The 26,694-nt window shown below is 44.9% G+C and overlaps 1 protein-coding gene across 2 annotated transcripts in view; it reads right to left on the bottom strand.

Moving 5' to 3' along the window:
- The window catches only part of SORL1 (sortilin related receptor 1), a 96,068-nt gene that overhangs the window by 32,289 nt on the left and 37,085 nt on the right, over positions 1-26,694 (bottom strand). The window contains exons 12-26 of one of the 2 annotated variants that reach the window (XM_044997257.1): positions 24,126-24,214; positions 21,153-21,331; positions 18,875-19,061; positions 17,354-17,482; positions 16,899-16,984; positions 15,129-15,301; positions 14,001-14,132; positions 12,381-12,472; positions 11,539-11,785; positions 10,544-10,682; positions 8,181-8,354; positions 7,874-7,987; positions 6,964-7,086; positions 5,680-5,799; positions 234-359 (exon numbers count right to left, since the gene is read on the bottom strand). In XM_044997257.1, the coding sequence (XP_044853192.1) occupies positions 234-359; positions 5,680-5,799; positions 6,964-7,086; positions 7,874-7,987; positions 8,181-8,354; positions 10,544-10,682; positions 11,539-11,785; positions 12,381-12,472; positions 14,001-14,132; positions 15,129-15,301; positions 16,899-16,984; positions 17,354-17,482; positions 18,875-19,061; positions 21,153-21,331; positions 24,126-24,214 (2,110 nt within the window). The remainder of the gene's footprint in view (positions 1-233; positions 360-5,679; positions 5,800-6,963; positions 7,087-7,873; positions 7,988-8,180; positions 8,355-10,543; positions 10,683-11,538; positions 11,786-12,380; positions 12,473-14,000; positions 14,133-15,128; positions 15,302-16,898; positions 16,985-17,353; positions 17,483-18,874; positions 19,062-21,152; positions 21,332-24,125; positions 24,215-26,694) is intronic. The other variant, XM_044997259.1, reaches the window with a different exon arrangement.

Genomic DNA, 26,694 nt, shown 5'->3' with positions numbered 1-26,694 from the left:
GTCCATAGAATCTGTTTAGATTGGAGGCTCTTTGGGGCAGGGACTGTGCACGCACAGGGGCCCTGGTCTTGGGTGGGTGCCACAATAAACCAATCCGTAAAGATGTGGTTTTAATGCTCCCCAAGTTTGCTGCTGTTCTGTTGCAGTGACAGAGCTAGTTTCCATTCTGTAAGACGATAGGCCAATGAGTTAGAAAATAACAACGGTCATCTCCCCCGCGCGAGAGCTCTCACCACACTTGACAGGGTCCTCATCAGAGCCATCCTGGCAGTCGGCGTCACCATCGCATGCCCACCTCTGGGGAATGCAGTGCCCATTATGGCACTGGAAGCTGGAGGCTTCGCATGTATGGTATACTGCTGAAAACAAATAGAAAAAAAGAAAGCATTTACAGACTCATTGATTTCAAGAGGTGGCAAACTGGGCTCCGTGTAAATAAATCACCATTCTTTTCTTTTCTTTTCTTGATTTGTGACACATTTAAATATATGTTCACATACACACTATTATTAACAATTATTATTTGTACTGTTGTAGCATCTAGGAGCCAGAGTCATGGGCCAGGACTCCATTGTGCTAGGCACTGTACATGTTGATTTATCATCCTCTAATGGGTGTCAGGTTCTATTTGGCTGGCCTACTGACTTGCTTATCCTCTTGTGCCTCAGTTTGCCCACCTGTAGAATGGGGAAAATACTTACCAACCTACTGTACCTCATAAGGTTGACTATGGAGGTTAACCAATGTTTCTAAAGCTAAGACCTCTGGAGTCAGCCCTTTCTTATCGTTTCAGTCCTTTGAGTCAGCTGGCAAAGGTAATGATGTCTGGTCCTTGCTGGAACAGCAACTGACAAACCTTGGTAAGCTGGCACTCCTCCTTATATATGGGGGAGGATACCACCAAAAGGGTTTTGAGCACTGTTGCCATCTGCTGGCAGGGAGGATCTGCACACAAGTGTCTGACTTGGCACTGAGTGTCAAAAAAGAGAACTTGTTTGTATTTTAGGTTCTCACAGATATTCTTAACTAGACTTAAGGGATGGGATTTTCAAAGCTTCCTAGGAGACTTAGATACCCAATTCCCAGTGGATATCAATGGAACTTGGGCATCCACCTCCCTTTAGGCTCCCACTTTGAAAATCTCCACCTAAAATATATTTTTTTAAATAAGTCATTTTGGAACCTAATTTATATGCCTCTTCAAATAAAAACCAAACAAACAACTAACATGAGAGAATACTCTTCATTATCTAGAAAAAGAGTAACATTTGACTTAATTAAATTGCATGCTACTACATTTTAGCCTAGCTAGTGACATGCACTTCCAGATATTTCAAAATACTACAGTCATCTGGTACTAATATTCTATTAGGTATTCACTGTGAAATGTAACGATTTTAGATAAGAGAAATAAATGCGGCCAGCTGAGTTAGATATGTTTCTCAAATAATTGTGATTCTTATCGATAATTTCAACTTTCAGCTTAAAAAACCAATACACTTTTTGAAGTAGGTTCACTTCTTCCCCTGGTAATTCTCGCTCAGAAAGTCATGAGAGATGAGCGATACCAATAGATATCTCCTTTCACACCCACACACTTGGAATACCAACTACTGGAATCCCCAAGCTAAACAGTTCCAACCATATATACCTGAAACTGATGAAATTCGGTAATGGATTTAGTAATTACATACATCCAGATTTCGTGGTTATGGTTGAAGTATAACTCCCATTGATATAAAAGGGAGTTTGCTCAAGTAAGTTCTCCAGAACTTGATCCAGAACCAGGACATTTATTGTTTTAAAATATATATGTTTGGAAACCTGCATATAAACACTGAGGAATTTACACTGCATAACTTTAAGGCCAGAAGAGACCATTCTGATCATCAAATCTGACCTCCTGCATAACCAGATTGGAGACCCTCACTCAGTAATTTCTGCATCTAACCTATAGCTTCTATTTGGGTTAGGGCGTATCTTTTAGAAAGACAGCTCGTCTTGATTTAAAGATTTCAAGTGTTGGAGAATCCACCATATCTCTAAATAAGCTAATTAGCCTCCGTGACACTGCACCCCATATCCTTCTTAGTGATCTTTTATTATATGATTACGACCTAATTATGATGTATTTTATGCGAGATAAGTCATGTGAGATGTCACTGGAAAAGTTATGATTTGCTGAATGTGATTATCCTATGTATACGCATGTATCACTTTTGTATTGGAAGTTATGAATATTGACTATGTAATCATTTCAAATATAGTTACACCTGGGTAATGCCCACTAGACAAGATGCTTTCAGTCTAGATAGTGGGTGGGGAAGGTCCTATTCAGAGCAATGGGCCATTAGGAAAAAACAATAGCCCTTAGGAGAAGCTTATCTCCCACCTGGGGAGCCTTCCCAAAAATGCTACAGACAGCCTCTGAGTAATGGCTGCTATGACTCTACAGGGACATGTGATGAGACCGTATGTCTCTGGACTCCATCTTGGGATCTCAGTATTACTGGTCTGGGAACCAAGCTTTGTAAGCTATATAAGGCAGGGAGTGACATCATCTGCGGTTCTTCACTCCCCACACAAGGAAACTGCTGGAATCACCTGAGGAACAAAGACTGAACTGGGGGAAGTGCTGGATCCAGGCTTAAGGGATTTCTAGCCTGTGAATGAAACACCTGGGGATCCCAAGCTGTAAGCAAGTGAAGCTTGCCCCTTAAGAATCTGCAGCCTGCTTGTATCATCTCTTAGGGTGAGAATCTGCTAATTCATATCCAATCTATTTAGTATATTAAGCTTAGCTTGTGTTTTTTGTGTATTTGCTAGGTAATCTGCTTTGATCTGTTTGCTATCACTTATAATCACTTAAAATCTATCTTTTGTAGTTAATAAACTTCTTTTTCCTTTCTCTAAACCAGTGAGTTGGAGTGAAGTGTGCGGGAATCATAACTCAGGTGCAAAGGCAGTTGCATATTCCTCTCCACATTGAGGGAGGGGGTGAATTTTATGAGCTTACGCTGTACGATCCCTCGTGCAGCACAAAACGGTATGATTTTGTGTTTATACTCCAGAGGAGGGGTGCACCTGGGGAGCTGGGAGTTGCCCTAGCTGTAGCCTTCCTATGCAGGGGCTGGTCAGAGATCCTGCATGAAATTGCAGCTGGGTGTGTGTGTATGTGTGCTGATGAAAGTGCAGGCTGGAGGGCTTTGCAGCTTGTCACAGCACTACAATGTGAGAGGGAGCCCAGGCTGGTGGGTCAGGGGGGTTCAGTGGTACCCCAGTTCCAGGTGCCACTCCGGGGGGAACCTGCCAGAGCCTCCCTCAAAAAATGTTCACCTTGTTTCTAGTCTGAATTTGTCTAGCTTCAACTTCCAACCACCAAATGTCATTATACATTTTTCTGCTAGATTAAGTAGCCTTCTACAATTAGAATTCTCTTCACTGTGTTGATACTTGAAGACTGTTCAACTGAAAATATCAGAGCAGATGTAATGTATGTAAAGTGTGGACTGAATTTTACTATGTTCTTAGGACTCTTCTCACTTATATCCACTAGTGTAAATTCTGTTGTCATCACTGGGTTGACTCCAATGTATGAGTAGAGAATTAGGTCCACTAACTCAAGGCCTGATGTATAACCAGTGTCAATCCAGAGTGTCTCTATTTTCTCCAGCCGAGTTGCACTGGTGTAAATCAGTTGTCAGTAAAAGGGGAATCAGGTCCTTAGCACATGACTTTGCATAAGTTACATCCTCTTTATAGTTCAACAGCCCCAGCTGGAATGCTAGATAAAGAGGCAGGGCCATGCTGAAGACAACTCACCACTGGAGCCAAGCATCCCTTCTCTTAGATAAATAGTTTAGAAATTGCAAAGAAAATCCTTCTTTTTTGCAATGTGTTTTACTGTTACAAAACAATCAGAGTGCAAGCTGTAAAATGAGGTCATTGCACACCCAGCCTATTTTCAGTCTGTACATGTTGTAACCACTGAACACTTTTCAGGGAGAAGTATTCTTATTAGTTAACATCTTGATCTTCAGGACCAATGGTTACAATTATGCCTCATTATTTTGCAGATCTCCACAGGTAGGGCAAGCCTGTTTTTATGGCAGACCATGTGGTAATACGTTTTTTAAGCAAGTTTTGAAGCACTGTCAGCTGTAAACAGCACTACAGATGAATGACCTCAATGTTGATTTGATTCCATCAGTGCAATCTTGCAAATATAAGCAAAGATGAATCACTGCACACATCAAAAAACAGCTAGCACTTTCAGAAACGCAGCGATTAAGTTGCTAAAATCAACAGATCGTAAGATAGATGCTTATTCTCTCAGGAATATGATCTTATTAGTTTCCTGGCTCGATTTGTACATGCTGGGTCAACCACAGCTCCAACTGACAGGTTGTTTAGCACCTGTGAAAAACAGGGCATGTAGCAACATGTTTGTGGGGCTTTATGCAAAAAGGGCATTCGCTGGTGAGAGGTTTTTATTTTTAATAATTTCAAAAAGGTTTTCCCCTATTTATAAGCCTACAGAAATTTAAAACCAGAATTTGTTTCCCTGAAATTATTTCCTCTATTGCTTGCATTTGCCCTGGTTTGTTATTGTAGGGTCACTCATAAGTATTGAGCTCCTACCACAGTTTGAGTTTTAGACAGTATTTCATATGCACAAAACAATACATAGTTTGCCAATAAATATTAAGAAGGTGAAAAGGGGAGATGATCGACATTTTCTGTCTGCCAACTAACCTGGAGCATGTTTTAAATGCAGGAGAGCATTTGTACGGGTAGGGTAGGCACTTCAGCTAAGAAGAGAGACGATTCAGGGCTAAGACTCTCACTGCATTCTTCGTTCATGCTAGAACTAATTAACAGGCACCTTATTTTCAAATCACATTAACGTGCTCATCTTCAAACACCCTTGCAAGGCAGGTGACTATTATCCCCCTTTTACAGGTGAGGAAACTGAGGTATGGAAGTTAAACCATTTAGTCAAGGTTTCACGGCAAGTTACTATCAGAACTGGGATTAGAAATTGGTTCTGGCTCCACGCTCAATCCACGAGCCCATGTTGCTGCTACATTAGGGTCTAGTCCAGTGATTTTCAAATTGTGGGTCATGACCCCAAAGTGGGCCACAAGTTCGTTTTAATGGGGTCGCCAGGCCAGGCATTAGACTCCCCGCTGCCCAGGTCTGAAGCCAAAGCCCAAACAACTTAGCTCTCTGGGGTCCCTTGTGGTGTGCGGCCCCATGATTCTGGACTCTAGAATAACACAGCGCACTGGGATCGTGTAGTCACTTTGTTGTCAGAAGTGGGTCACAGTGCAATGAAGTCTGAGAACCGCTGATCTAGTCCAAAGCCCACAGGTATCTTTCTATTGACTTCAGTCAGCGCTGGCTCAGTCCTTTAGTTGCTTCAGTGTTTCCATCTTAACTTCTATGCCACAGCCAATCAGGATTTCCCTGCAGTAGCCACTAGCACAAAATACAGTAGCAATAGGGCAATGGAAGATTCAGTCTCATGACACGGAAGGGTTAAACTGACAGCTTCCTGCACAGCATGTGTTCTTCCGCATACAGCTATCCTAATGCAAACCCTTTAAAAACACAGCAGCGGATAGCTAGCAATGAGCAACTCCAGCAGAGGGTTCCCGATCACATCCCAACACTTACCAGTGCAATTCGCTTCATCTGACCAGTCTCTGCAGTCGTTATCGCCGTCACACATCCAAGAAAGACGAATGCACATTCCCGAGCTGCAGCTGAATTCATCACTTCTACACTGGTGAGCTTCTACAAACAAGGCACCCAAAGTTCAGATGGGGTGACTGGGGGCGGGGATTGAACACAAGCTGTTGACTTAGAAGAAAGAGCTGCCATTTCATTAGTGGCAGCCTAAGCAGCTCAGAAAATTTGTTCTGGTCTTGAAAGTATTTTTAGTGCATTGTTTCTAGCCCTGAAAGATCAAAAGCTACCGCGTCACTCTGATTCCCAACTTCTGTTCTTGCCGTGGATTTAACAGTCTGCCGCTCAGGAACTATTAGCCTCAGAGGTTGACGGCCTCACCCACAACCCATTCAAGATGCTGGGAGCTGCAGATGCTCAGCTGCCTTTGAAAATCAGGCCAGAATCTCCTTTGAAATTAGGGATTCTGAGCTCCTTAGGAAGTGCTGCAACGAACTGGCTAGTGTGTGCCTTCACCACTGCCCTCTGCTGGATGGAGGAGGAACTGCTCGACACTGCGCCATGCAGCCTAGACTGCACACAACTAATGGGAGACTCCCCTTTCGGTTAGGAGCCTGTGCTGTTAATGAAGGAGGCTGAGTCCTAACCCTGCTATTACTGTGCTCATGACGTGCAGCACGGGGACAGCCATGAACCTGCCAGATGGCCAAAGATTTCTTACCAGTATGAAGCAACTGGGGGAGGGTGAAGGGGAACCTACTGCCGCAGCACTTGAATTTGTAGCCCCGATGGCTTTAGGAGATACCAGATCTTGGCGCTATCTACCCCACCCTGCTCCAAGACTGAACACACCAAGTCTCGGAAGCTGCATGAATATAATTTTTAATCCCTGCTTGATTGTTTTGTTTTATGGCAGATGTGCATGGCAGGTGAGGGGAGCTGGGAACATCTGATATCAGAACCTCCCTGCCAGCTCAAGGCGTGACGCCTCGGGTGAGGTGGATATGGGGCTGTCATTATTGCATCTCAGCCCCTCCCCTGGACCACATCTGCACTAGCTGCCTGACAGCATCCAGGGAGGGGCTAGCAAGCCCTGGACAGTGTGCAAGGTGGGTCCCCTTCAGTGCTCTCCTGGGAGCCAGAGATGCTGCCTTGCCCTGCCTCCATCCGGGCAGGCTCACCCCTTGCCTGGTGTAGGGAACAGTGATATTTTTCCGGGGGAGGGAAAGGACATCCAACAGAGACAAACAGCTCGCTCCTTATCACGCTTACCGCAGTGGCTTTCATCACTGTTATCTCCACAGTCGTCCTCCAGGTCACATTTATAGGACAGCGGGATGCAGGTCCCCGAGCCCTGGCAGCGGAACTGAGTCTCGCTATCACAGACTGTTGTGGCTAAAACAAGGGGGGGGGGGGGAAGAGAAGAGAGAGGTTTCAAGGCCACCAATTAAATAATCCCCCCCTGACCCAAACTCATATGTTAAAATAAAAGCAAGGGGAATACAATGGAGGGAAAGAGCTTCCTCAGAGCTATTCTTGCTACAAATTCTGGCTGTGCTGGATGAATTTCTCCTGGTTCAGGGCAGGAAGGGCTTAATGGTCTGACCTGGAGATGGGACTGAAACCAGTTCCACACTGCAATACCAAGCCTGGAGAAAGCGTCCTCCAGCTGGAGAGAAGAAAAGATGAGGAATCATGGCTGGCTTGGCTTGGCTTGACCGGGGGGATGCTTGAGTCTAAGGAGCCACCAGTTAGGAACTGTAGGAGCAGCTAAGCCTGGGGAGACGGTTTGGCCTGGACTTTGTCTTATTGTTCAGTTGCTTGGCATTTGGACCCAAATCCAGGTCCTAACTTTGAACCTGGCCCTGTTTCTGTAATGGGCTGAGCCACACCTCTATGACTTGGGAACAGCTTGGCCAGATGGCTCTTTCTTCCCTTGATAAGCTCATTGGGCTCTTTGTCTGATTTCCATTCAGAGGCTGGCCTTCTCCTTGAATGTATCTGAACTAGCTTCATTAGGATATACCACGCCACAAGGGCTTGTAGGAAGGGCGGAAAGACCATATTCATTATTACTAATCCCTTCTCCATCACTGGTTGAAGCATTTTGCTCCCCAGCCAGGCTGGATAAACGATTACCGCTCAGGACGCAAACACAAAGTGACCACAGAAGGACACTTACGGCAATTCTTCTCATCACTCATGTCTCCGCAATCGTTATCGTTGTCACACTGCCAAATGCTGTTGATGCAGTTCCCGTTGAAGCATCTATACTGGTTAGGCAGACAGGTGTTATCTAGTGCCCAGCATGTGTTTAAAAAAAACAAGCTACAGTTAGGCACAGCACCATTATCTTTGCCAAGTGATCGTCGCTCTTTCTAAGCTTTACGCTCCAGGTCAAAAGGTAACGTCAGGCTGACCTATCTCCCAACCAAGGAATTGATCCTTTTTCAGGATTAAATAGCAGCAGGAGTTAAACAGGGTTTTACCTTCCTTGATGCAGGTGTTGTTCTTCATCACGTACCCGTGTGGACAATCACACTTCACTTCCCCTGATGGGAGCACGCTGCTGGAGACTCCCTCAGGACACTTGCAGCTTCTGCTGTTGTTTGATTTGGGCAAACACAGCAAACTGCAAGGCTTGGTGATGCAGGCATTCTGCCCTGTTGGGAAGGAACAAAGTAACTATCTGGCACTGCAGTACAGGGCAGGGAACCTGACACTACGTCTCCGGCCATCCCCTCGATTCAGGCTGCTAGGCAGGTTCTCTGAGCACCTGGGTGTCAGCTTCACTTGGCTACGTATTGAGTCTGGGCTTGGGAGATGCCACGCGCCCTCTACTCCCATTGACTTCAATGGGGCTTGAATGCATGCTCAGTGCCACACTAGATCAGGCCCTTCGATCCTAGTGAGAAGTGGTTTACAGATTAATCAGTAAACAGGATACACTGCGCAGATCCCCCACTGCCTTATATGGGGAAATATGAATAATTAAATGGAGAGGTTTTTTTCCCCTCCTCAAATGAGATGGTGAAGTCAAACCATGCTCTTTGGGACAGAAAACATCTTTTGATTTTGTTTGCACAGCGCCTAGCACAAAGGGGTCTTGGTCTATAACGGAGGCTTCTAGCCACTGCTACAATACAAATAAATAATAATTAATAATAAACCAACACTGAGAATGCAGTGCGCTCTCTCTCTTTCTCTCTCTGCATCAAGCTTGGGGAAGATTTAATTTAATTCCCTAGAACACAAGTTTCAACTCGGGCTTGGGACCACCCTCCATTTCGTAAGAGTCACAGAGCTTAAGACCAGAAGGAACCACCAAATCGTGAAGTACGACCTCCTGCATATCACAGGCCCCCAAAACTACCTACCACAAACACGCTAAACTCAACAGTGAAACCGAGACCGAAGGATTACAGCCCACGGGTGCTAGACTATTATGTGTCACAGGCAGAGAATAGGAGGGACCGAGGTGCACCAATGCCCGAGGACCCTGCAATGGCAGGAAACTGACTGAGAGAAACCCAGATGATTCTGGCAAGCAATCCATGCCCCTTGCAGTCCCGTCTAACCCTATGATTCTATGATTCATGCTGCAGAGAGAAGGCAAAAAACCTTACAGGGGGTCCCAAAACTTTTTCCTGTCATGACAAGTTGTGGCAGCCTGGAAAGGGTTGAAAAGCACCGTCCTGGAGACCTTTTTGAAGGCAACCCCAGAAAGCATTACCTTCCAACAGCTCGTTAATACACTTCATTAAATAATCAGAGAGGAAGGAGGGGCTTCCCATCAGCAGCTTCCAGGCTAACAAGGGCATTTCAGAACACAGCAGCCTAAGGACTAGTTAATCGACACTTAACAGCCTCCTTCTGATCAGGCTGAGCACTTGCTGAGGCTTAAACACAACGGAACAGCCTTTTGTTTCAGAAGGATCAGATGAAGTCCACAGCATCTCCTGGAAACTAGGGGGTCAGTGACATTATGCTTGGTTGGGCTCATTTTAAGATGCTACTTTACATTCATTCTAAGCCATCTGGAGGCCTCTCAGATACAGGCTTATCAACTCTATGGCTCTGAACTCTAAATATTCGTGCTACTGTTTCATCTAAAGACAGTTCACTCTCAAAGCCCATTCAGTCCCTGACCTCTCCGCTTGGAACTCCAGCAATGCCGGTGGTTTTGTAATGAGGGCACACCTGCCCTTTAGCCCGAGACCCAACAACTCCTTTCACGGAGGTCGCTAAGGAGCTGTCGGATGGTAACAACTGCTACCTAACCAGGCCTGAACTGGAGTCAAACCAGCGACCTCGAGGTGACAACGAGATTTTAGGATTTTAAAGCTGACGTGTGATAAAGAGATCGCGATGTACATCTATCAGGCTGAAATTTACTTACATCAAGCACCATTCACAAAAGACAGACAACGCTTAGTACTATGGCTGAGAGCTGCGAAGTCTCCTAAGGAATTTGGCTGTATTTGGACTCAAAAAAATCGAGGAAGGATGGCCCAGTGGTTAGGGAACTAGCCTGGACTTTGGAGACCGGGGTGCAATTCCCTGCTTTGTCAGGCCCCCTGGGTGATTTCTCTCCCTCTGTGCCTCACTTCTTCATCCGTACAATGGTATAACAGCACTTCCCTACCTCACGGTGTTCTGGGAATAAAATACATTAAAGACGGTGAGGCATTCAGATACTATAACGATGGGGGGCGGCCATACCAGCAGTTAAGATAGACAGACTCCCAAATCCCATTCAATGGGAAGTAAGCAGCCAAACACCCTCGCTGGCTTTTGAAAATCTCAGCCTACAGTCTACTTAGAAAAGGTCTTTACAAACACTCCACATTACCTGTTGTCTTTCCTCTGTAGAAGATTTTCATATCCATGATCCCATTTAGTCGGCCAACTAAAATCTCCATTCTCGACCCACTGTATTTAGATGCTCTAAAAATACTCAGCTGCGACCAATCATTCCAGTAGATTTCATTCTGAAACATAAGCTTTGTTCCTTAGTCCATGCTTTGGTGGAGACAGGCAAATATCATGACCTCTGCAAACTTTATTCTTTTCCAAATTCAGGATTTGAAGGAGGATCTACAGATCAGGAACTCCTGGTTAATCCTGATTTTTCATCAAACTAGCCAATGCAGAAGACCAATTTCATAAAGTCAGTTTCAACCAAAAACCAAGGGTCATTTTTTGCATAGACGCTGCCTGTGCCGCTAAGGTTTCATATACCGCTAATACTACTTTGCACTTATATATTGCTCTTCAGGTGGCTTCAAAGCGCTCTGCAAGGCGGGGTCAGTGTCACTACCCCTATGTTATAAATGGGGAAAGTAGCATTGTATTGGGGTTCAGTGATTTTCCCAATGGAGTCACAAAGTGAGTCAACAGTAGGGTCTGGAACAGAACCCAGGTCTTCTGACTCCCAGCTCCTACTTGCTCTTGTCTGCTTGTATGAACACAGCAGCACAAACAAGAATTAGTAAAGCACAGCTATGAAGCTGGGTTCAGATAAGCAGACAGACAGACAAGCATCTGAGAGACGTTCGCCAAAGGTTATCCAGACTACTGCGGCTCTCAAACCTACGACTCTCAGGAGAACAGGATTGTCAGAATGTTTCTTAAGCCCAAAGGAAAGAAGCTAACGAAGGCTTAAAACTGGACCTGTGCAGAACCTGAAACAAAAGCCACGTGGGGCGTTAAGGCTGCAAACCTTTTGGTGAACTGGGTCAGAGTTCCTGGTGAGCTTGGGCCACTCAACACAGCTCAGCGTTTATCACAGTTTGGGCTGAGCCCCTATATCTACTATACTTATCTCCACACACATTGTATAAATACCTTAAATACAGCAATAGCATAAGGATGAGGTAGACTATCCAGTATCACCGATCTCTGCATCCCATTGAAATCAATCCTCTCGATTCTATCCATATAGGCTTCCGTCCAATAGATCCAGTGATCATCCACAGAAATGCCATTTGGCCATCTCACTCCCTCAGAGACAATGCAACTGGCCGACGAACCATCCATATCGCTTCTGTAAATGCCAGGCCTAGTGTCTCCCCAGTCTGTCCAGAACATCAACCTGATTATGTCCATAAGCAGAGTTAATTTAAAATAATAATACAAGGCCTCATCTAAACAGGTGTCCACACAAAACTGTGAACTCCACTCTTTAAATTGTATGTAGCAGACAGAGTATGTCTTTGTAACAGGAACTCAATGGAATTCAATGGACTGCACCTGACAGGGGGAATATCAAGGTCCAGGACTGCATTTAAATATCACATGAACCACACGTAAAGCAGTGATTCAGCATACAATCAGTTTCTAAGAGGTCAACTTCTCAAATATTAGCACAATTACATCCACTGAAGAGACCAGCGCTCTGCCTCCTATGCTGCATAACCCAGTGGAAGCTATGGAGGTTCTTACCAAGGGAACATTATTGTGAGGGAAATGGAAAATTGCTCCCAATCTCAATCGAATTGAAGCCCAGTTACCCGGATCATAGTATTTAGGTGAGAAAGAGCCACGCAGGAAAACAGCTTTCAGAACAGCAAATGGAGGAGCGCACTACTTTGATCTGGTATGAATTTAGTACTGATGAAAAGTGCTGGATTGACTTGGTTGGTTTTAATACAAATTAACACAACTATTCACAGATAGGTCCTACTCACCCTTCTTTAGGCACCAAAACTAGGGCTCTGGGTCGTTCGAGTACAGAGGAATTCAGAACAGTAAATCGCATGTCTCCATCTGGGTTGGCAACCTAGCACAAGATGTAGAGGGTGTGGGTTTTGTTTGCAATATGAAGAACAATTGCATTGTTTAAAATTAAATGAAATTCTGTAGCATTTAATTACAACCATCTAGCAAACGACAGTTCAATGCATACATACTTGACAAACAATTATCATACGGCAAGTGATAAAAGTTGATGGGCTTCATTTACTTATGTGATTTCCACACTGCTGAACAAATTGCTTACTGCCGTAATGCCCTATGTGCAGCTCATTCTATCCCGCCACATTACAGAGAGGAAATTGTTCCATTTAATGCAGCTCAAATAACCTGCTGCAGGTAAATTACTTTACAAATTTATCCCTTATGTTCGCCAGCCGCTCACAACTTGTCCTTAATTTTGATGGGTGTGTTTGTTATTGGGCAGTAGTTGAAGAACCGCTTATGCAAGCAAATATGAGCCTATGGGCTCTGCTGGGAACTCTTCATTTGAACCATTTGTAGTCTATAATTTGTCACCAACCATAAACCACATGATATTGTTTATGCTCACTGACTGGATGAGTAAAACTTTTAACTAGGAGAAAGAGGAAGAGTGAGTAGCGGCAGAATAAGAAGCAATGGTCTCAAGTTGCAGTGGGGGAGGTTTAGGTTGAATATTAGGAAACACTATTTCACTAGGAGGGTGGTGAAGCACTGGAATGGGTTACCTAGGGAGGTGGTGGAATCTCCATCCTTAGAGGTTTTTAAGGTCAGGCTTGACAAAGCCCTGGCTGGGATGATTTAGTTGGGGTTGGTCCTGCTTTGAGCAGGGAGTTGGACTAGATGACCTCCTGAGGTCTCTTCCAACCCTAATCTTCTATGATTCTATTCAAGTGAGGCACAAAATTTTGGGGGAGTAAGCTTTTGTGATAACATGCGTGCATCTTTCATGGTTCACCACTATTTTCCTGAAGGAACCAGCAGCTGTCCAAATACAGGTGAACAACAACAGAGCAAACTTGCCACGTTTATTTATGAACATACTGTGAATCCCTTTTTGTACCGTTCAGCCTGCCCTGAACGTGTCATATGGATCTGAAAGTGTCAAACAAATTTACAGGGTAAGCCCTCTTCCATCATCATCATCATAGCAAATCCTAATGGGATGTAGTCTCCTTGCAGATCGAGCACCAAGCAGATCAATCTCTACCTCGGTTCACAAGACAGTCTGGCTGGATATTCAGGGTATGTCCTTCACTAGGGATCTTAGTGCAGCTTTTGGCGCCTACATGATTACTGATGGTGGAGTGGCATTCCTTGGGAAATGCATTTTGTAATTCACTGATCTTCCATCTTACATACAAAAGGCTGAATCCTGCTCCGCCTTATGCATGAGTAGTTGCAATAAGCCCTTGGAGGAGAAGGCCGAATGGCCTTACTGCCCCTAATATGTCAGCCAACATCCAGGAATGGGGACTCACAGCTACACATGGTGCAACAGACTGAAGGCCTGGTAAAGACAAAGCAACATGGCTACAGCTACCTGCTGTCATGAAGATCGGTTGCAGACATACCTCAATTTTTGGAATACCAGCATTCACCCAGTAAAGCAACTGACTGAGAGGTTCAAAGGCCAACGCTTCCACTGTTTCTAGGCCAGTGCTAATGATTATCTCCTGTCCAGAGCTGCCGTTTAGACAAAGACGCTAAAACAAACAAATAGAAAACTCTAAGCATCAAGGTTAGTGCACTCAGCTGTTTGAGGTGGGGAATTAGCAAAGGAGCCACTAATGAGAAAAACCTAACAGCCGTATTTGCCTTGCAAAGCATATCTATTACAGCTCCCCTGAGATACATCCATTTCCGGGATGGAGGGAGGCCAGGAGATAAACAGGTGTCCAGCACAAGAGAGGGAACAGGAGAAATTTTTGGCTCAAGGGGAAAATATTCCTCTTGTGGTATGTGCTATTTTTCATTTCCATTCATAGCAGAAGATAGGTGCTTTGAAATGTGCTTTGTAATGGTTTTCAAAGTCTCACACAAAAGACCACGACAAATTCAATCTAAGTTCTCCACCTCGGTAGAAGGTTTTCTGCTTCAGTAGAAAATTCCAAACCTGGGGTTTAACCAATGAAGTCCTCTCATGTGGCTTAAAATAAATATTAACTCTTTCCTCTTATAATTTTCTTTAAGTAGCTGCTATCTTACAAATCGGATATACAGGGCCAGATCCTCCGCTGGCATAAATCAACGTAAAGTCATTTACACCTGTTCAGGATCTGGCCCTTAGAACCTAAAGGACATTTGTGACCAGACTAGCCCTTCTAAGATAGGTTGCATTAGGCTCTCAAAGATAGGAAAACGTACCTCCACGGGCATAGCTCTGCCCTGGCTATGGCTGTATTTTTCATTAATAATAAGAATGCTTAGCTCTTATACAGGGCTTCTCATCAACAAACCTCTACAAAGGAGGTCAGTTTCATTCTCTCCATTTTACAGATGGGTAAATTGAGGCACAGAAACGTGAAGCAATTTACCTAAGGTCACCCAGCAGGCCAGTGGCAGGACTAGTATTCCAGTATCCTGAATCCCAGTCCACTGCTCTATCCACAAGGCTATTGTTATCACACAAGGTATACGCTCTTCTAGGAAAACATCCCACAGCACTGTGCTAGGCAGGGACTGCCCAGAACCCCACTCACCTGGATAATGTCAAGCGTCACATCCGCCCAGTACAAACAGTTGTGGTCGTAATCAAAGTCCAGAGCCACTGCCCCTCGCAATCCAGTCAGAGGCAACTCCTCGCTGGCTCCAGAAGAGAGATCGTACCGATGGATGGAGTAGCGCGTGGCATACAGAATAAACTCATTCTCTTCTAGAGGTACAGAGAAATATTTATGTAGAAGCCTTTTCCCATGAGTTCCCTTGGGGATAAGGTGAACAAATGGGTCTTCTTCATTTCTGACCAAAAGCACACAGTTAGGACTTTATCATAAATGAGAATCAGGCCCTTGTTTTTGAAGAGAGAAGATTTTAATTGGGTGTATGTCAGTAGCCAGAGATTTCTGTAACTCACACGCAAAAGTGAGAGGAAATCATTACCGCTATTATTTATTTGGGTCGGTGGAAAAAGAGGGTGAAAATTGGAAAAGTAGGTTTGGAAATGCCTTTCTTTTATTTATAATGTTACATTTTGTCAACATTAAAAAAAAAATGAACCAGCTGAAAACATTTGCCCAAAAATAAATACATTAATTAATTAAATGCTTTCTCTGGAGCCTAAATGTGTTTAATGTTTGTGAGCCATAAAAGTGCCTAAGTCGACAGATCCCGATTGGAGTCTTTGGGGTCTAATGTAACATAAATACTTATCATGTAAGAATCTGGGGACCATCCGTCTGTTTTGTACAGTACCCAGCACAACGGGGTCCTGGCCCAGGACTGGGACTCCTAGGCCCAGGAGTCTGTACCAAAATCCCAAACCAGGTGAGGTTTGCTCTTGTAGAGAACATTTCATGCCTCTCTGATGACCACTCGGCCCCTCCCTAAAACACCAATCAGGCTGGGGGCTCGGGGGAGGGGAAAGAGTAGGGGATCTTGATTGACACCAAGAGAATAGCTCCCATTGATTCTGGCTTGCTTTGGATCATGCACTACCTGCTCCCTTGCAGATACTGCTCTCGCTCTTGCACATTAATCACGTTGCGCATGACGCAAGATTCAATTAGGGCTCTAATGAGCAGAATGCAAATTACGTTGGCAGCACATAGGCAAATGATATCACTGCAGGGCCCTCATGTCTGGAAAGGGAAGGGGAGGAGGCGACATCTTCGTGTGACTTGTCCGGCTCACCCCACTGAAGTGCTAAGGCATACATTTTGCCCTGCATGGGCACAGAGAGCTCCAAATGGCCGTCAGACACAGTGCGGGCAGGACGGGGAGCAGTGGCTGTATGGGGGCTCTGCAGGCTGGGTAAAGGGATGGAGAGATAGAAGTCTTGCTCTCTTTGTTCTGTTTTAATCTTATTCTACACCTATTACAGTATGAGTCAGGAAATCATGGAGGAGTTTGGTTCCCAATTATCACCTATTTTCATGTCTTCAGCTCCCCTCAGTGAGCAAAGGGTGCTCAGCACCTTGTGGAACTGAGCCCCGACTCTGACAACCAATCAAGTGGAGTTGGGGCGTCCGAACTCCATGTCGCTTAAAAGCGTAAATTCAAACCTGCTTCCATGTCAGAAACTCTCACTGACTCCAATGCGAGCAAGATTAAACCCTCAAAACCTATGTAAGGGACCCAGGAGGAAGAAATGACTTTTTACATGCTCAGACATTTCAGCTGCCGTTCCATTACCTTTCTCAGATTTCTGAGAGCCTCACGGGAACTTGCGGAGAGTTCCTAAACAGGCAGGCAAAGGAACACAGCCTTTGCTAGGAAGCCACCAGGGCGGCAGTGCTCCCACGGAGACTTACCTGCTAGAGGGCATGGCACCAGCTCCCCTTCTAGCCGCGATTCAATGTCTCCTCCTGAACAGGTGTCACCAGAGATCTTGCGGTAGCTGGAATGTATATACACACACACATTCATTTCTTAAAGGAAAAAGCTGGCACACTCTCATGTGCAACCAGTGCAACCAACTGGTTCTCGTAGGATTTAGAATTCAGGGCGTCATTAAACCACATTATACTGTGTACTCCATGGGTGCATTCCCCTTAATCGTTTATTAATTTGATCGTTCTTTTGATACCATTCAAATAAATTTCATAAACTTAGATTGTAAACTCCTTGGGTTAGGAACCCTCTTTTTGTTCTGTGTTTGTACAGCACCTAGCACCATGGGGTCTGACTTGGGGGCCCAAGGAGCTACAGTAATGCAAATACATAATAATTTGAAAAGTCAAGTTTCTTGCCCATGTGCAGTACGTACCCTCTAGTTTTTCTATACGTCGAGCCAACAGGACAAGGCACAGGTGGGGAATATGGTTTCCCAGCAAATTCAGGATCAGGGACACAAACTTCCAATGATAAGTCATCGCTCAGTTTAAAACCAAAATCACTGAGGGTAGAGGGGGGGAAAAAAGGAAATGCTATCATGTTATATTGCTATTTTCATGTATTCTTTGCAACAGTTTTAGAAACACAAAGTGTTTTGGAAGACCATTAATTGTAACATTCATATTAATAGCAATGTTTTGAAATCAGACAGCAGCTGGTATCGAAAAACCTCAAAACATTTTACATGCATTAACTAATTAAGCCTCACAATCACCAAATACATTAGGGCATGGGTGCCAGCACTGGACTGAGACTCCGGATACCCAACTCTGCCACAGGATTACTGGGTGACGTTGGGCAAGTCCCTGTGCCTCAGTTTCCCATCTGTACAATGGGGATACAGTGGAACCTCAGAGTTACATACACCAGAGTTAGGAACTGACCGGTCCACCACACACCTCATTTGGAACCTGAAGTACGCAATCAGGCAGCAGCAAAGACCCCACCCACCCAAAAAAGCAAATCCAGTAGAGTACTGTGATAAACATAAACTACTAAAAAAAATGGAAAGCAGCATTTTTCTTCTTCATAGTAAAGTTTCAAAGCTCTATTAAGTCAATGATCAGTTGTAAACTTTTGAAATAACTATAACGTTTTGTTCAGAGTTATGAACAACTTCCATTCCCGAGGTATTTGTAACTCCAAGGTTCTACTGTAATGATGTTTACCTCCTTTGCGATCTATGGATAAAAAGTGCTAGATAAAAGTATTATTGTTACATTATCTTAATTTTATAGATGGGTAAACTGAGGCACAGTCTGGTCAAGTGATCTGTCCAAGGTTACACAATGAGTTAATTGCAAAACTGGAAATCGATCCTGCAGTCCTTTATTCCCCTTCTGACCAGCTGTAACCAAATTCATCATTACTCCTTATTTAGGTGCCTAACAGGGAGCAGAACTCTATAAAAATCTGGCCCCTATCCAACAATTCACACATTAACGAATAACCTTTACATGTGATTCTCAAAGCAAAGCTCCTTTATCTTGACAGCTGTTTAGTTTCACTGAAGTCTAAATTAAAAATAAAATTACGTAGCAGTGCCAATCACATCCCTCTGGTTAAATGGTCTCTTAGCTTTTCTATAGTAGCTCTCTGTCTTTGGAAATCATCCTCATCCATTTTAAGGGAGAAGTGATGAGGTAATAATACTTTGCTTTTCTACTGCACCTTTCAGAGTCTCTCAAAGTGCTTCAAAGACATGAATTAAACTTCTTACCTCCTATTAATGAAAGGATGTTTTCAGTCTATTTAGTCTGCTCTTTGCTATAGAAACAGGCCATAGATACAAAGAGATAAATAAATTGGATCTGCTTGTTTGCTTACTGTTGTTAGTTATTGATATTCATAACTGAATAACAACCCAGACTAAAGGGAATTAATTGGTACTTACCATTCAAAGTCTTCTCTTGTACATGAGCAGTTGGAGACCATAACTGGTCTATCAAAATCTTCCCCATTGAAGCAAGTTGCATGAGGAGTCCTCCTTTTGAAAACGGTCTTATGCCCCAGTAAGCACTCATTACCTCGCTCATCGGAGGGTGACCACAGTTTGTAATCGTTTTCTGTGCAAGGGACGCCTATGAGAAATGATATGCTTGGGTTAAATAAAAAAAACTCACCATGACCTACATACCCAAGTCTTGAGATTTAAAAAGAGGGGGCCTGATTTTCCTCTGTCCTTGTACCGGGAGTCATCCTTTAGCCCTGTGCAGAATGGGTGCAAGCTGCTGGGGGGGCTGAAGACGTTAACCATCTCTGGAAGCCAGCTGCTCTGCTAGCATTTTGCTCTTTGCACAGCTGCCAATAACCATACAAGGTGCAAAGCTGTGGAGAATCAGGCCTAGTGTTTTGTCTTTTCAGGAGCCTGTGTTATATCATATGAACATGCACATTCCCTGCAGCTTCTATCCCAAGAACAGCACCTCGGGCTAACCTCACTGATCCCCACATGCTCCTCCCCTCTCTCTGGGGTGCTGGGTTTTCACAATATAAAGGGCTCCCAGAAGCCCATGCAGGGGATATGAGCATACTTTGTGTGCTGAAGAGCAGGCTCTTAAGCGGGGATTTATGGACTGGAAGATCTATTGCTATATGGATTTTCTGAGGCTTCGCCCTACAGAGCAGGCATGCCGGGGGAAGGCGCAATTCCCCGGTCTCAGTGCTCCAGTGGCACTCTGCAGTCTGCAGTGGGGTTCCTCTCCACCATGCCCTGCCGAGTTCCCCAGATTCCAAGCCCAGTTTACAGGCCAGGTGCTGAGGGAAAAGAGTTGCATGTTAATATCTTTGATGCCCTGGGTTTAAAAGGGGGAATTGGCTAGCTCCAAGGCTTGCCAATGCAACCTTTCCACTTCCTCCACGTTAACTGCTCAGTTCTGGACAAAGTTGGCAGTGGCTGAAATCCTCTTATGGAGCCAGTTTTCCCTCTCTTTCACACCAGGGGGAATCAGGGGTAGCTCCATAGGAATCGGTGGAGTAGGACCCACGTGCCCAGAACAAATAGAAAAAGAGACACTATTCCAATTCAAGGCGCACAGCGTAGGGAAGAGGAGAGACGTTCGGTGACAGAAGGCAATAAACAACTCCAATGCACTGATCGCGCATTTGCGACGACTTACTTAAATGAAGTCAATCTGATCCCCGAACAGATCCATTCATAACAAAACATCAAGGGAATCAGTTATACCTTTTAGTCAGGCAAATTCCTCTGCCAAGTGTAACCGTTCTTTGATTAAACTGCTGCTGCGCAATCAAAGCTGAAATTGGTTATAAAACATTCATTGGCCTGGCTTTCAGAAGTGGGTTGTTTTGTTGTTTTCCCTTTTTAAAATCCTTCAATTATCTGAGAGGAGATTTTAGCTAGAGAGGAAAATGTCCTTGGCTGGCATTTCCATCTAAATACTCCGTGAATGGGTATTAAGGGACACAGAACCTGAGGAAGGGGAACAGTACCACTGAAGTTCCTGGCATCTGAAGGTGAGCCTCTCTTAGGGTACGTCTACACTGCAATGAAAGACCAACGTCACGGGCCGCGGCTGGCCTGGGTCAGCTGACTCAGACTCACGGGACTATAAAACTTCAGTGTAGACTTTCAGGCTTGGGCTGAAACCTGGGATTTGAGACCCCCGCAAAGGGGGGTGGGTCTCAGAGCCCAGGCTCTAGCCAGAGCCCAAATGTCTACACTCCTATTTTTAGCCCTGCAGCCAAAGCCCCATGAGCCCAAGTCAACTGACCCAGGCTCTGACACTTGGTGCCAAGGGTTTTTATTGCAGTGCAGACGTACCCTTAGGCTCTGAGCCTGCAAAAATGACCGCGTGGGTGGAGCCCTCGAGTTTGGCAGAGCCCTGCTGAAGAGCTGACTTGCCTTTCAATGAAAACAGGACTAAAGCTCCTAAGTGAGTTAGGTACTTGTGAAAACGTAATCGGAGCGCTCAGATGACTAGGCTGTACTTCCTCTTTCTCCCTCGCCGCAGATAAGCGACGAACACCCACGAGTACATGAACTTTTAAAGGCCCTACTTGTCCCCAAATTAATATTCAATGGGGGAAGTTGCAGGGATCTGCTGCTTTTCAAGGAATGGATACCCGTGTGTTTGAAAAGCAAGGGGGTGGGATAAACAGACGCCGTACGTGCAAAGCTCAATGCCACAGGAGAACGCCAGGTCCCTTACCGAGCACGTCAGTGGTGTTGATCTGCAGTATCAGCCAGCTGTGGCCGTTCTCTTTATAGGAGCCGAAGATGGTGAACACGGTGCTCTTCTCCCCTGGCTCAGTGAGAAGCCCATACACAAATACCGGTTTCGCTGAGAAAGTGAACGTTTTCCAGGTCTCCCCTTCATTTGTGCTGTACCTAGAGGGGGAGAGAAAAGGACAAAACCAGGTACTTTCAAAACCTTACTATGGTCATGGTCATGACTAATAACATTTGGCTTTTCCATCCGTAGATCTCAAAGTGCTTTACAAAGAAAGATCAGTGTCATTAGCCCCCTTCTGAAGATAGGGAAACTGAGGCACAAAGCGATGTGACTTGCTCAAGGTCAGTGATAGAGCTAGGATTAGAAGCCAGATTTCCCGATTCCAAGTCTACCGGACCACACTCATCACAAAGCAGAAACAAGCAGCTACATAATTTATCTGGACAATAGCTGGTTTTTATAGATACACGTGCACATGGATGTCCTAGGACAGTGACAGCTGCCTGCAACTATGTGGCTTGAAATTCTGTCAATGAGAAAAGCTCATGAGAGTCTGTGCACAAAAGGAAGAAAGTGGCAGAAGCTGATCTGTAGATGGTAGTTGGTTTCCCAACACCACAGATGTGAACCAGAACATGAAAATTCCCTGCAGGGCTCTCTGACCTTTTTCAGAGAGACTGACCCCGAAGCTGCCAAGGGACATTGGTATGAGGCAGCACATGTGCTTCCTTGACACAACAGTGATGCTCATATCGTAGACTAAGTTTTGGGCCTTAGTTTTTGGACGCCAAAGCTACGTCAGAGAGGATGCTCCCTTTCAATGTACATCTCTGTAGCCTATTTAACTTTTGTAGGAATCTATGGTCTTAGTCGTGTTGAAACCTCTCCTGTATAAAATTTAAATTAAGCTCTTAAGTTAGTTCACTGTCAGAACAGCTGAGAGAAGCGGCCCTTCCAGTGAAAAAAGAGCGGGGGGGGGAGGGAGAAATTAAGCCAAAGCATTTAATGGCATTCGGGAAAAAATAGGCTAGTCTTCTCCCACGTCTCTCTGCAGTTATCCAAAACGGTGGGCTGTAAACTGATTCTGCAAACTGTTATGCGTGCAAGTAGCCCATGCTCATGCTAGCTGCCCCCAAGGGCTTCTGACGGACCACACACACGCACACAAGCAAATGCTTGCAGGATCAGTCCCTATGCCGGTAGAGCAAGCAAAGTAATTACATGCTCAATGACCCACTTGAAGCTAATTACCCCAGACCTATAAAGCTGCAAGAGAGAATCCAACCGTTGACATTAAGTGCGTTCTAACAGCATTGCTGGGCAGTGTGTGCATCTGGTGGGGGAGCGCATAAGACAATAAACATAGTTGCCATTTCCTGAAAATTGGCTGAAATGCTATTTTAAACGTCAGAACCACTGGCCAATGATCCAGCTGATGCGGACGGAATCCCAGGACAGGGGCAGGGCTTAGTCAGAGGCCCCGAGGAATGGAAAAGGAAAGGGGACGAGGCTATGACAGAGACAGCAAGAAAGAGAATATATACATGGATACAAAGGAATCCCATCATGACTACAAATGCTATCTAACCAGGCCTCAACTAGGAGGCTGCACACCAGTGGATGCTGTAGACATTTACTGGAGAGGGAGATGATGTGATGGACTAGTGTATGCCTAAACCCAGTACTGGGTGCCAGGGACTCTCCTATTTTTTTTACATAATTAGCCTGTGGAACTCATTGCCACAAGCAATAATTAAGGCCAACAGCCCAGTGGGATTAAACAAAGAAAAGAATCAGATAGTTACATGGACAATGGGAAAATTCAGTTACATTAGGTGGGGGATATAAGCCTTTATGTTTCAGGGAATAAACTAACCACTAAGTGACAGGGTTAGGGAGAAACTTCCCCTCTGGGTAAAAGGTCTCTCTAATCACAAGGGAGCCATGCTGACTAGGCCAAGTGTTTGCTTGTTGTTCACATGGATCAATGAGAGATTTGATTCATGCATCATAGTTTGCCAGGGCTCCAAATACCTTGGGATGTAGCATTCAAGGAGTAATGGTCAGGACAGGTAGGATGCTGCAGGAAGAAAGCCTGGAGCATAGTTGCCACCACTGTCAACGGTGGGTGTTAAATATTTGGGGTCTCAGGCATCCATGTAAAGGGGAGGGGAGACTGGGATTGTACAGGGGGAGAAAATTGGGAATGTGTAAGATCAAAATAATTTTAAAAAATGCTTTCCTCGGTTCTATCGTAATATATAACTCCGTCCCTGAGAAGTTGGGGATGTGTGTTTAAAAAAAAAAACCAACTCCTAAAATAATATATATATTCCAGTCCAAAGTGTAGCATTGCTACAAACCCCCATACACATTCCAGTTCTATTGTCTGGGGGCTGACCCGCCCCTGCGTTGCAACAGCATACCTCCACTGAAATCAATAGAATTGCCCTACTGCAAAATGGAAGGAGGTACTTGGGGTTAAAGCCCTGGGCTAGAGTTCAGGTGACCATGGTTCAATTTCTGGCTCTGCCACAGATCTCCTGTAGGACACTTAATTGCTCAGTGCCTCAGTTTCCCAGCTGTAAAACAGGGATAGTGCCACCTCACCTCATAGAGGCTGTGAGGATAAAGCCCACAGTGTTGGTCATGCACGCAGACACTATGCCTATAGGGTCCATATAAGCACCCAGACAAAGAGAGAACAGTGAAGAATAAGGCACAGACTGATATCCTGTATACCTCAGCCTATTCCTGTTCCACTAGTGAGAAGGTTCTTAATCATTTTTAGAAAGGGGCAGGGGAGGGGGTGATGGATCATGGATAGGTTAAGGGCAAATTCAAGGGGTCACTTGCTATTCTATTGTTTTTGTTGGCTTATGTCTCTTGGGAAGTCATCTGCTTCTGTCAGGCAGGTTGAAAGAAAACCCATCCACCCCAGTAACTTACTTGAGCTGGTCTGTCTCTGTGCCCTGCGTTATTGCGACGAGAATGCCACCATGGTCACCCCAAGTGTAGTAATGGGGGCCGGACAGTGCCTGGGAAAAGAAACATGGACACAGGGAGCTTAATGAGAGAATGCCGAGGTGGCTTGGATGTGCGGTTATAAAGCATCACATGAACCATAACATATAACCACAAAGGCTCTCATTCATCATTAAGTGTATTCATCCCGTGTTGAAGTCTAGTTGAAGCTTTGCTGAATCAGGGCTGAAATCCTTGCTATGAAACATGCTCTATAAGAACTGGGTGTCTGAACCATGCTGACTTTCAGGTCTCCTGGGCTGCAGCAATAGAGACTCAAGTGTTTACAGGCTGTGGTCTGGGGTCGACTGAGAGCATAGAAGCATAGGACTGGAAGGGACCTCAAGAGGTCATCTAATCCAATGGTTCTCAACCAGGAGTCCGGGGCCCACTGGGAGGCCACCAAAATAGACCAGAGAGCAGGGCCAGTGTTAGTCTCACTGGGGCCCGGGGCTGAAGCCAAAGCCCGAGCCCCACCACCCTGAGCTGAAGCCAAAGCCCGAGCAACTTAGCGTTGCGGGGCCCAGACAATTTCCCTGCTTGCTACCCCCTAATATCAGTCCTGGCTTTTAATCGACTGGATATGCAGAAAAAGAGTTGTGGCTCAGGTGGGCTGTGGAGTTTTTATAGCATGTTGTGGGGGACTCAGAGAGAAGAAAGTTGAGAACCCCGATATAGTCCAGTCCCCTGCACTCATGGCAGGACTAACTATTATCTAGACTGCAGCAGAGTTACTCTGAATTTGCACAGCTGTAACCAAGAGCAGAATAGGACCCTGGACCCTTATTCTCCTCTCACTTAAACTGGTGAAAATCAGGAATAACTTCACCGAAGTGAGAGGAGCCACCCCCTGAATCTAGAGCAGTTTGTTGTGTTTGCAAACCTTGCGGTGAGCTGAGTGGAGACTGGTTGGTTTCCCAGGATTTCAGCCAATTTTGTGTTCGAGTCTGTGAGGTTTCTTCAATACTAAGAAGCCAAAGGGTGCTTGGAAACCACATGTTAAAAGGTCCAACAGCCAGTTCACACATCCATCATGAGAAGAAGCACTGTCGTGCGTCAGACCCACCCGCAGCTCTGTTTTGAAACAATATCAGCATTCTACAGACCACTGCGCAGTCCAGGCTGGAGCAGATGATTTTCACACAGCTGTTTGCCAAAACCAAGAGGTAGAAACTGAGGTCACTCTGCACAGTTGCAAACTCAAAAGTGCTCAGTCATTTCCCTTCTGCTCCCCTCTTTGCACAAAGAGGAAGATTTAAACAATCCCACTGAGTAACTCAGAAGCCAGGCTTTTGTGAACTGAAGCTCTCTCTCTTACTCATCACATTTTTACACCTTGTACTTCTACATTGAGCCCTCCTTGTGCAAGGTCAAGTCAGAGCAGGAATTGCATGTAGCTGTCTTGCTTTTTAAGATCAAACACTTCCACGTCACCCCAGAAGTTCCTACGTGAAGAAACACGGCTCCCCCATTGCCTTTCCTAGGCTGACTCTTTGATATGTACATGCTTTCAAGGACAGGGGTTCTTTGGACAAGGTTGTATCTCGGCAGTAACAAAAACAGTGGCGTATTCCCACTGTTGCCCAAACGTTAACCAAACCGCACAGCATTTACTGGGAGGAAAAGGAGGCCGCTTTATTCACAGGATTAAACAGTTTACAGATGTTGAAACACCATATTACACTAACAGCAAAATGTACAGACAGACCACAAACCATGCCACAGACCAGAACACCCAGTTAGTAAAAAACATTCAACACCCGTAAACTGAGAACAACGTCTCATTCCACTGGAAGATGCCAAGGGGCTTCTCAGCCACTCAGACAGGCAGAAAGCAGTGGGTTTTCTCTGAGTTTTGTCTGCATTTTAAGATGGCAACACTCAAACATAGAAGACATATAAATAGGTACATCGAAAGCTTTAATCCAACATGTCTGATGCCTCTGAAAATCCAGATGAAAACAGCATTAAGCACAAGAGGAGAGTAAACATTATTCTCGCTTCCCCAGGTCCCCTGAATTCAGCAATCGTCAGTGATGCCCCAGTATGTGCTGCTATTATTATTTCCATTACAATAGCACCTAGAGGTGCCAACTGACTTCAGGGCTCCACTGCGCTAGGTACTGCCCCAAAGAGTTTGCAATCTAGAGAGACAAGAAAAACAGAGGAAATAATACTGTTTCTCTTTGCAGATGGGCACTGAAGTTTAATCTCTCTTGACTAAGTGACTTGCCCAAGTTTGCAAGCAAGGAGTCTGTAGCAGAGCTAAGAACTGAATGCAGATCTCTTCAGCTGGAGTGCATTGCCTTTAACACAAGGCCAAACTTCCTAACCACCCACTCTGACTGATGGTCCAACTGCATCATGCTGGTCCTGATAATCCAGCCACAGAAGGCTCTAGCTGTATGTTGTGCCAGATTTCAACTCTATATTGCTTAGTTTTGCCAATTTTTAAATGGTTTAATATTATTTTAATAAATGATGTTTTGCAAAG

Source organism: Mauremys mutica, chromosome 22, assembly GCF_020497125.1.
Source record: "Mauremys mutica isolate MM-2020 ecotype Southern chromosome 22, ASM2049712v1, whole genome shotgun sequence".
Lineage (NCBI taxonomy): Eukaryota > Metazoa > Chordata > Testudines > Geoemydidae > Mauremys > Mauremys mutica.
Note: the sequence above shows the minus strand (reverse complement) of the source record. Positions and strands in the feature narration are given on the sequence as shown.